At 42.1% G+C, this 10,984-nt stretch overlaps 1 protein-coding gene across 1 annotated transcript; it reads left to right on the forward strand.

The window, feature by feature from the left end:
• The first annotated feature begins 471 nt into the window (after positions 1-471).
• On the forward strand, positions 472-7,122 carry ING5 (inhibitor of growth family member 5). The gene is made up of 7 exons (XM_010163608.2): positions 472-538; positions 1,239-1,405; positions 3,246-3,357; positions 4,316-4,409; positions 5,845-5,980; positions 6,116-6,177; positions 7,080-7,122. Exons 1-7 carry the CDS (start codon positions 511-513, stop codon positions 7,120-7,122), a joined length of 642 nt encoding a protein of 213 aa, XP_010161910.1. The 5' UTR covers positions 472-510.
• The last annotated feature ends 3,862 nt before the right edge of the window (positions 7,123-10,984 follow it).

Raw genomic sequence — 10,984 nt, forward strand, 5'->3', positions numbered from 1 at the left:
GGGCAGGGAGTGACAGAACAAGGGATAATGGATTCAAACTGGAAGAGGGGGGATTGAGATTTGACATTAGGAAGAATTTTTTTACTGTGAGGGTGGTCAGATTAGATGAAGCTTTGAGCAACCTGGTCTAGTGGAAGGGGTCCCTGCTCATGGCAGGGAAATGGGACTTTATTTAAGTTCCCTTCCAACCCAAACCAGTCTGTGATTCTATGGTTTAGTCGGGGACTTGTCAGTGTGAGGTTAATGATTGGACTTGATGATCTTAAGGGTCTTTTCCAACCACATTTATTCTGTGATTCTGCATCTCTCCACGTGTGTGCAGTTAGCAGAACTGTGGACTGTCCAACCACCGGCCATGGAAGGCAGTGAACTTTCACTGCCAAGTCAGTCCAGTGATACGTGTTAAAGGAAGGATGGCTGCTGTGAGGAGGACAGGCTATAATATTTCGTGGCCTTTATGTTCCAGGTATCGAAAACCTGCCTTGTGAGCTGCAGAGGAACTTCCAGCTGATGCGGGAGTTGGATCAGAGAACAGAAGGTGTGTTCAGGTATTTTGGTAAGCAAAGTCTGATGGAGAAGCCTGAGGGACGGGAAGAGCCTGGTGGAGACTCAGCTTTACAGAACAGATCTCCCCTCTACTGCTCTTTCTTTTCTCCACCTGAGTGCTGTGCAGCATTTATTTCTTTTCTGTGAGGGCTGCAGCTCACAGGACTGGATTTTTTTTTTCAGCATTTGCACGTTAATTTGTAGCCGTGTGATCACTTGCCCCTTGGATGGCCGTATTTCCTCATATTTCCACATGTACTGAGCTGTAGGTTGGTGTATGTCTCCTAAGACTAATTTTCTTTTTTCTGAGGTTTGTGTTGGTATCTTGTTGCATGTTAATTATTTCCAATTTGAATTATTAGAACGGTGAATGGCTGAACAGCAAATACAATATTCTGTGTGTTTCAAGGGAGGTTGAAGTTTATGAACCTGTGGGTTCAGTTTCTGATCTTAACGGTGAGCCTCTCCTCTGAATTAACTGTAAAACACTTGGGAAATGAGAATCGCACAGCAAGTGTTGAAGAGTGAATACCTTTAACTTCTTTTTTTTAAAAAAAAAGTGAGTACATTAAGGGAACAGAGGCAATTAGGAAATTATCAGAAGAGATCTTCTAAATACTCTAAAAAGTTAGAAGAAAAAAATACTTGCTTTGGCAGACAGCTTTCTCATGTTTATATGCTTTGCTTTTCAGATAAGAAAGCGGAAATTGACAGTCTTGCAGCAGAATACATTGAATCTGTGAAGAACATGTTACCCGAGGAGCGAGTAGAACACCTAAAGAAAATCCAGAGTGCCTACAGCAAATGTAAAGAGTACAGTGATGACAAAGTCCAGCTGGCCATGCAGACGTATGAGATGGTGAGGATCAAAACCAGTGAGACTTAAAATCATAAAATCACAGACTGGGTTGGGTTGGGTTGGAAGGGACCTTAAAGCTCATCCAGTTCCAACCCCCCTGCCATGAGCAGGGACACCTTCCACTAGACCAGGTTGCTCAAAGCCTCATCCAGCCTGGCCTTAAACACTTCCAGGGAGGAGCATCCACAGCTTCTCTGGGCAACTTGGGCCAGTGTCTCACCACCCTCACAGCAAACAATTCCTTCCTCACATCTCATCTCCATCTCCCCTCTTCCAGTTTCAAGCCATCACCCCTTGTTCTGTCACTCCCTGCCCTTGTCACAAGTCCCTCCCCAGCCTTCCTGGAGCCCCTTCAGGTACTGGAAGGCCGCTGGTAGGTCTCCCCGGGGCCTTGTCTTCTCCAGGCTGAACTTCTGCTAAAACTGGCCATACTCTGAAGTGCGGCTGCTGGTGGACCTGGAAGAGACTTCTGCAGTGTCCATTTTCCCTGACATATTTATGTTTTAGCTTCAATGTCTTACTGAAACAAATTATTAGTCCTCAAGCTTATTTTTCTTACTGTTGCCCTCCCAAAAAAGCCTCCTCTTGTGTTACCAGGTTTTGTGTCATCAGGCTTCTCCTCTGGTGAAGAGTTAAATGAGTTTATCCCACTTGGAGGTTGCTTAATAGGTAGTATGCATCTGCTGTGGAACAATACCAGCAAAATTACCCCATTCCCTCCTCCCCAGCAGCTCCCCTGTCACCTGATAATTTATTTATGACTGGTCTTAGTCATAAGCAACATTTTTGAAGGCAACTTCAATACTATTTTGTGGAGGAATGGAAGGAAATCTGCTCAATTGCTTTGGTTTCCAAGTGACAAAGGAAAGCAGACACCCTCAGCTCCACCAGTCTGGTTCTATATTGGACACCAGGCTTTCCTTGATGGACCTGGTGGGAAAATCTCATTTCTTAAGATGCAGCTCTCCCCTTTTTTTCTTCTCCTGCCCCTACTCCTGTATCCATTTAGCTGTTACTTGAATAATTCTTATCTTGTATATTTTATACCCTAGATAAAACTTGAGTGAGGGAAATCCTTTCAACTGTACTTAGTGTGTTTTGTCCAGCTTCTAGAGATGCTTTGAATTCTGTTCTATCTGCAGCACATTTTACTGACATCACAGAAAAGTAAATTATTTCACAAGGATTGAAAAATGTCCTAGATAACCACTAATTCGAGGACCAGGTATTGCAGCAACACAATCTGGGGGTCGTGGCTTAAAATACCTTCGCTACTTCTCTGTCTTGTAAGCCACGTTATCGCAACGGGGGTAGTACAAGCTACTTGCTTAATATTTGTTGACTTGACACTGGAGGTGGTCAGCATTTATTACTAAATTTCTTTAAATAGCATGCGAGTGAAATGCCAGAAAAAACAAAATTATCTACTCAATGCATTTTGTGGACATTAGTTGAATAATGTATTTTAAAAATCACAGGGAGAAAACAGTTCTTTTTTTAATATCTCTCATCATCTTGTTTTGTTCTGCCAGCCATTAGTCTGAGTTGCTTTGACCGTCCTTTATGCCAACTCCTCCTCACTCTTTTCCTTCCTTTCTTTCTGTAGAGGGATCGGATCCTCTTGCTTTTGCCTGTTTTTCTTTGTCTTATTCTTTTTCTCTCCACCTTAATTCCCTTTGTATGTACCATTTCCCCTTTTCCAATTTAGTACCCCTTTCCTGCCTTGCTCTGAAGTAGTATACTCCTGTTGATGCCAATAACAGCCAAGTTATTAGACCTTCCTGTTTTCGTTTGGGGTTTGGTTTTTTTAATACAGTTTGTGGTTTCCTCTTCTGTGCAGGTGGATAAGCATATCCGCCGGCTGGATGCAGACTTGGCGCGCTTCGAAGCAGATCTGAAAGATAAACTGGAAGGCAGTGACTTTGAAAACCCTGGATCTCGAAGCCTGAAAAGTGCGTAAATTTTACAGGTTTGACAGCCTTTTCCAGCGCTGAGCGTATCTAACCAGAGAGGTTAAGGTATAAAGTAGGCTGTTATTTCTGGAGGAAGAAATACAATGTGCTTCTCAACTTGTTTTAATGCTCTTCAATTATTTACAGCATTCTGGTGGGCAATAAACAGATGAAGAAAAACCTAGTGCTGGGATCTAACTTCCTGTCTCTGCTTGCCAGATCACCCTGAGGTGGCCCACAGTTACTGGTTGTAAGGAGGCTACTGGCCAAGGGGACACTAACCATGACAAAAGTGAGCTGATGTTCTGGCAGCTCTTGAGTGTAACAGTCTTAGTTTCGGGCTTGATTTATTACTGAGTAAGTTCTAAGATCTTTTTGAGAAGAGATTTTCCTATTTTCCTCCTCTTACTGGAATTTGAATATTAATCAGGCTGAGAACAGCAGGGAAGATTAGGAGTTAAAGGAAAGTGCCAGTTTCTGTTGTATATATTGGAAATCTTTTATGATTACAGTGAAATTTGAGCATGGTTAACAGAAGCACATCTTTATGCCTTTGAACTCTGAAATTAGGGGTAAAATCAGGGATGTGGAGATAAAAGTCATGTTAGTTACTGAGTAACCAATTCACTACTGTTTAAAAATATACTGAAATTAAAAAAAAAAAATTACAGCATGTTTAATCAAATACCATGCTATTTATATCTCGTGCAACGATACAGGTTGATGTTGTACTGCAGTGATTTAATTGCCAAAACTGTGAACAGAAGTGTTTGGTGCTCAGCCATACTACTTGCCAATTTGGCATAAATGTGGCATAAACACGTATTTCAGAATCAGCATTTGTATTCAATTACATTTGAAATAAGGATTGCAAACCCATAAATGCATCAAAAGAAAAACATCTGGGGGTGTTTCTGGGATTCAAATAGGTTGAAATGATGGGTTTTTTCCTTTATAGAGGGACGAAGTCAGAAAGACAAGAGAGGCTCTCGCGGTCGAGGCAGGCGAACATCTGAAGAAGATACACCAAAGAAGAAGAAACTCAAAGGAGGGTAAGGCATATCCAGTCACAGCTCTGCTGACTTTGGCTTGACACTTCATGAATTTTCCGCAAGCTCATGTTACCCTATTTATGACTCCTGTCTGGATGGTGAGCGGTGTTTCATTAGTGTCCTGCTTAGGACAAGTCAGCTTTGTTAATTAACTCCTTGGTTGGCATGTGGAAACTCAGCGTGCTTGGAATGCCCTCTGAGTGGAAGAACAAGATCAGCGTCTGTTGCTGTTGGCAGGCTGGGAGAAAATAGCTTTGATTTTTGTCATGTGGCTATTTTTAACAGTTGCTTGTGGTCTTGATCATAAAAAGAAATGCTTGCCCATCAGGACAAAAACTGATGTTGTATTGTTCTAGAAATCTTGGAGAGTTCTGGGCGTTGTTTTCAAAGAATTGTGTCCTAAGTAATCTTGAATAATCTAATTTGGTGTTGTGAAGCAAGGAAGAAAGCCTGTCCTCTCTCTATCATATGACTTACATTAGAAGGGCTCTGTTAATTCTGATTTTTCAGCTGGCTAAATGAAGGGGCAGAAAAGAACAGTTTCCACTGAGCATTACTGATGTGTAAACTTAACACATCTGTCAGATCAAGGGGGTTCACTCGTACCTGGCAAGGAGAAAAGTATGTGTATATTAAAACTGAGTAGGGGGGGAAATTGTCACCGAAATCGGGAATAAACTTCTTAACACCAACATAGTCCTGGGAAGCCAGCAGGACTTTGTTACCGCACCAGATCACTGCACCTGCCACACATACCAATTTGTCTTTCTACAAAGGCTTTATACTATAAAAACATGCATATTCATTACTTTTCGAAGAACTCATTAATATCTGTAAACGTCCTTTTTGCATGTGTGCTGAAGTCTCCTCTAGTTTCTTCGGGGATTCCTCTGGTGGTCGTCAAAACTTTTGTCGCTGTGCCCTTTAGTTGAACTTTTCTTTTGCTCATGCTTAGTCCATCTCTTGGCCTGTTTGCATCACCTCTGTCTCCACAAAACTGGTTTATTCCAACATCACTACCTTATCTACCCTATTGCAAAAATTTGGTGTCTCAGAGTTCCCCTTTTATCTATTTTAGACTACAAACTTGACTATCTTTCAATGTCCCATTATTTAAGCAGAAGGGTATGTTCTTTCAGAATGGTGTGAGAATCAGATTCTTCTGTCTGCAAGCAGAAGTGATCTGTATGTTAGTTTTGTTACTGTCATCATGGCATCTATAAATCATTCTCTTAATCTTTTATTGTCAAGCTCATGTTTTGTGTTTGATCAGACCTACCTCTTGATCTTAATTATTAGATAATACGTGATAATGTAATCTGAACTCTAAAGTAGGGTCAGTGTTTTTTAGGGAATATACTGTTAAAAAGTGGGATTTAGAACTTGGAAATGTGGTGTTGTCTGCAACTGAAAAGTGTTTTGTCCTTGTCCACAGATCAGAGTTTGCTGATACCATCCTGTCGGTGCATCCCTCAGATGTCCTAGACATGCCCGTGGACCCCAATGAACCTACCTACTGCTTGTGTCACCAGGTGTCCTATGGAGAAATGATTGGCTGTGACAACCCAGATGTAAGCACTTGAGATTATGTATTTTCAGATGTTCACTACATCGCAACACTTATTCACTTAGATCATACAAAACAAAAGTAATGTTCATGAAACACTCAGCATCTCTTCTGTGGGTTTTTCCTTTCTGTTTTGCAGTGCCCAATTGAATGGTTCCACTTTGCTTGTGTGGACCTCACCACCAAGCCAAAAGGGAAATGGTAAGTATGACAACATACAGCTTTTGATTCTGATCAGGCTATGATTTGCCTCAATAAGAATCACAACAAGAATTAAGACCCCCTAGTGACCCTTCCTGACAGAGGAGCTTTGCTCATCAGAGGGTTTGCATCCTCTCTTGTTTGGGATTGTGTTTGTATGAAGGTAGAAGGTACGAGAGGAACCTTCTTCCTAAAGTCTGCTTCCACAGGAGTCTTAGATTCTGGGCACGTGCAAAATTGCATGATAAATAGAGCAGTTTTTGATCTGAGGCTCGTGTATACACATTATATCTCAGCTTTTCTGTGTTGTTGCATAGTTGTGGCTGTGCTTAAAATTGAGAAGAGACTTTTTTTTTTTTTTTTTTCACTTCTGGAAGCCAAGTTTGAAGACTGCTCTAGGTTTTGCTCTTCTTGGAAAGAATCATAGGCTTGTTCTGTAATTGGTTTCTGTTTAATGGACTGCTATCATCTAATTAACAAGATGCGTATAGAAACAAGAAAGATGAGACGTGCGGCTGTGGGGGGGGGGGGGGGGGGGGGGGGAGGGGAGGGAATGAGTTGGAGGAAAATATCTTTTTTTCTTTTGCCTGTAGAGGAAGTTTGTATGACAAACTTGGAGAAGTTACTTGGAGTGACTTCTCCAGGTGAATGAAATCAGGCAAATCACAGCTGTGAGGGGCTGAGGAGCCCTGGAAACCTTCTAGTGCTGTCTGTCACCTCTGCCCACCTGAGTTGGTAGTTTCTTTCCTATTTGCCCAGGCTTCTTGCATGTCATGAAAATGTTGCAATTACTCAAACGGGCTGCTTTTAAACCACCCTCCAACCCAATTATTTCCAGATAATAAAAAGAGCTCTTGTTATATTCAGGAACTAATTACTGCCTTTTTTTTCTCCCCCTGTAGGTTTTGTCCACGTTGTGTCCAGGAAAGAAAGAAAAAGAAATAAGGAGTAGAGGGGAGTACATCGTCTGAGGCAAGAAGAATTTAATATATTCCTTCCTTCAAGTTGCAATATTATCTTTGATTTTTATTTTCTTTTTTAAACTACCCTCCTTCTTTTTCTGATCTGATATTTAATTGTCCAGTGGCCAGTTGTAATTCCTGCTCTTTCATAAGAAAATTACTTTGAGATGGAGACAGTTTGCCACAGGGATTTTATTTATGTTACACTTGCACAGCACTGAAATCGGTGTTACTATGAAGTGCTAGGGCAGCCAGTCGCTGTAGTCTCTGCTAGTTTCTAGGAGTCTGTGAAGCCACCTAAGACACTGCAGGAGAATGAAATACCTGTATCTTTTCAGCACGGTGCATCACCATCATCGAAATAGCTTAGGCCTGGAGCTGGCATGGTAGAGAAGAAGGAATTTTCTCCAGTGTAGCCTCTATGAAAGAAGGAGGATCCATTGTTTAGGTGTGAAATCCATTTGTTGTGTGGTTTTGTCATACAAAAAGGAGCAGGAAAGCTGGTTAACTGTTTCCAGTGTCCGTTTCCTCGAGGCCAAGTACCGTGCTTAGTTTTGACAGGGCAGGGATGGGAGGGGGGTAAGACCAAATCTTCTCTTTTGGGGAATTTCTTCTGTTTATCTTTGCACTGCTTTGATTTCACTTGATCTTGCCCCTGTGAGCATGAACCTCAACAGAAGCAAACCATTTGACTTTTCATCTCCTTCTAGAACAGGTTTGTCTTTTGGGGAGAAAACCTTTAAATAGCAAAGGAATTGTCCTGCAGTGTTTCTTAGTGACGGTAATATTGAGAGAGGGTGTTACCTTTCCTGGCTGTTTCCGTTTCTCCGGAAGATTCGTTAAGTACATTACTGTGAAGATGAAACCTACAGTGTTTTTAGAAGGTCAGATTTATTCATAAAATAAGATGAAGTGATACTGAGAAAGCCAGTCAGAGGAACTCTCTAAGACTCGTTTTGGAGTTTTAGAAAGCAGGTATTCTTTATTGCAGTGCTGGACACACACAGCGATCGCTCCCCCAAGGTGTGTGTGTCTGTCTTTGTTCCAGCACACGTTATATTTGCCATGTCTGGTCCAGAACATTTCCCTTTTCAATTACCCCAAACCATATCCAATTTTCTACTTTAGGATTATTTTTCAAGCATACTTCACATCTTTCCACTACTGTTTTCATAGTATGGAACATACTTCTTGCTATTATCTGTTTTGGGGTTTTTTGTTTTGGTTTGGTTTGGGTTTTTTTACCAATTTCCATAACATTTTGAAAGGAACTACCACTCTTTCTTCTTCTTTTTGATCTTTTTCTTCATAGTCTGCTGATTCTGGTAGTGGCAAAGACTTTTCAGGGATCAAACTTGCGCTCAGCCAATTTGTTTCCCACTTCCCTGTCAGCTTTTTGATACCCCTTGTAGTGCATAATTGCCACTGCTGAGGGTAATAGTACTGGTTCCAAAAGTCGCAGGACTATATCTGCATGTTTTATGTGTCTCCCTTGGGCAGTGAAAAGTCCTCGTTCCTTCCAAATCACTCCATGAGCATGCACTACCCCAAAAAGCATGTTTAGAGTCTGTCCGTATGTTGATTCGCTGTCCCTTTCCAAGTTCCAATGCTCTTATCAGGGCAATTATTTCTGCTTGTTGCACTGAGGTGCCTTTAGGTAAAGACTTAGCTTCTATCACCTGTTCTTTAGTGGTCACGGCATATCCTGCCATTCGAAAAAAAATGCAGCCATTGGTGTACCAGGTATGGTCAGCTTCCTCCAAAGGTTCTTCTCTCAGGTCAGGTCTGCTGGCATATACTGTTTCAATAGTCTCTATACAATCATGAGACACAGCATCTAACTCCTGGTTTTCACTCAGAAAAGAAGCAGGGTTAACAATAGAGGAGGTGATAAGGTCTACGTCTTCTTATTCAGTTAATGTTGTTTGGTATTTTAAAAACCTCGAAGGTGAGAGCCAGTGTTCTCCCTTTTGTTCCAGAACTGTGGTCACGGCATGTGAGGTATGCACACTCATCTTCTGGCCCAGGGTCAACTTCTGGGCCTCTTGTATGATCGGCACTACTGCTGCCACAGCTCGGGGCACCCTGGCCATCCTTTGCTGACCTCATCTAGTTGTTTGGAGAAATAGGCAACTGCTCTCTTATAGGGCCCCAACCTTTGAGCCAGGACTCCCAAAGCCACCCCTTGCCTCATAAGAGAAGAGCCAGAAGGGCTTTGTTACATCCGGCAATCCCAAAGCTGGGGCTCTCATCAGTCCAGATCAGTCACTTCTGGTTTTCCCTTTGTAATTGATACAAAGGCTTAACCAATAGTCCATAATCAGCAACCCACAGACAACACCAACCTGTCATTCCCAAAAAGGTTCACAGTTCAAGAGGGACATGGATCTGTTAGAACAGGTCCAGAAGAGGGCCACGAGGATGATCCGAGGGCTGGAACACCTCTCCTATGAAGACAGGCTGAAAGTTAACAATAGAGGAGGTGATAAGGTCTACGTCTTCTTATTCAGTTAATGTTGTTTGGTATTTTAAAAACCTCGAAGGTGAGAGCCAGTGTTCTCCCTTTTGTTCCAGAACTGTGGTCACGGCATGTGAGGTATGCACACTCATCTTCTGGCCCAGGGTCAACTTCTGGGCCTCTTGTATGATCGGCACTACTGCTGCCACAGCTCGGGGCACCCTGGCCATCCTTTGCTGACCTCATCTAGTTGTTTGGAGAAATAGGCAACTGCTCTCTTATAGGGCCCCAACCTTTGAGCCAGGACTCCCAAAGCCACCCCTTGCCTCATAAGAGAAGAGCCAGAAGGGCTTTGTTACATCCGGCAATCCCAAAGCTGGGGCTCTCATCAGTCCAGATCAGTCACTTCTGGTTTTCCCTTTGTAATTGATACAAAGGCTTAACCAATAGTCCATAATCAGCAACCCACAGACAACACCAGCCTGTCATTCCCAAAAAGGTTCGCAGTTCTTTTATCGAGGTGGGTTCTGGGGTTTGGCAGATGGCCTCTTTGCAGTCATTTCCAAGCTGTCCTTGTCCCTTTGAAATCATGAATCCAAGATAGATTACCTCCTTCTCCAGGATTTGTGCTTTCTGCAATGATACTCGATAACTGCTTAGTCCCAGAAAATTTAGCAAGCTGACAGTCCAGGTTTTACAGTCCTCCTCCCTTTATGTGGCTATAAAGATATCGTCCACATGTTGCAGGACAGTTCCATTTCCAGAGGGCCTTTCCCATATTTCTAATTCTTTAGCCAACTGATTTCCAAAAATGGTAGGGCTGTTCTTAAATCCTTGAGGTAACACTGGCCAGGGTAGTTGGGGTTTTGGGTTTTCCTCCCAGTATCGGGGTTTTGCCATTCAAAAGCAAATAAACTGCAGCTTTCAGGAGCCAAGGTGAGACAGAGAAGGCGTCTTTCAAACCCAACACAGTAAACCACTCATAGGTTTATTTTAAGTTTGTTAATAATGTGTAAGGGTTTGCCACTACCAGATGTAAGTCTTCAACTATTTGATTTATTGCTCTTAAATCCTGCACTAGCCAGTAAGTTTTACCATCTGGCTTCTTTACTTGCAAAAATGGTAGTATTTACTGGCAAAAATGGGAGTGTTATATTCTGAGGAGCATTTGACCAGTAACTCATGCTTTATAATTTTTTTTCTATTATGCCTTTTACCCCTTTTCTGTCTTCCAATTTCAAGGGGTATTGCTTAATTCTTACTGGTCAAACCTTCTCTTTAAGCTTAATAGTAGTCAGTTCAGCATTTTGAGCCTTTCCGGGTATTCCTGTTGCCCAGACCCTGGAATATACCTGGTTATTTCTTGTAAAATTTCTTCCTCTTTAAT

Source organism: Antrostomus carolinensis, unplaced genomic scaffold (genome assembly GCF_000700745.2).
Source record: "Antrostomus carolinensis isolate BGI_N321 unplaced genomic scaffold, ASM70074v2 scaffold18072, whole genome shotgun sequence".
Classification (NCBI taxonomy): Eukaryota; Metazoa; Chordata; class Aves; order Caprimulgiformes; family Caprimulgidae; genus Antrostomus; species Antrostomus carolinensis.

Bases quoted from the DNA above. Each gene is read 5' to 3' on its own strand.
- ING5 (XM_010163608.2), top strand. From the start codon at position 511: ATGCGGGAGTTGGATCAGAGAACAGAAG. The intron at 4,410-5,844 runs GTAAGGCATATC...CCTTGTCCACAG, and splicing joins AAGAAGAAACTCAAAGGAGG to ATCAGAGTTTGCTGATACCA. The intron at 6,178-7,079 runs GTAAGTATGACA...CTCCCCCTGTAG, and splicing joins ACCAAGCCAAAAGGGAAATG to GTTTTGTCCACGTTGTGTCC.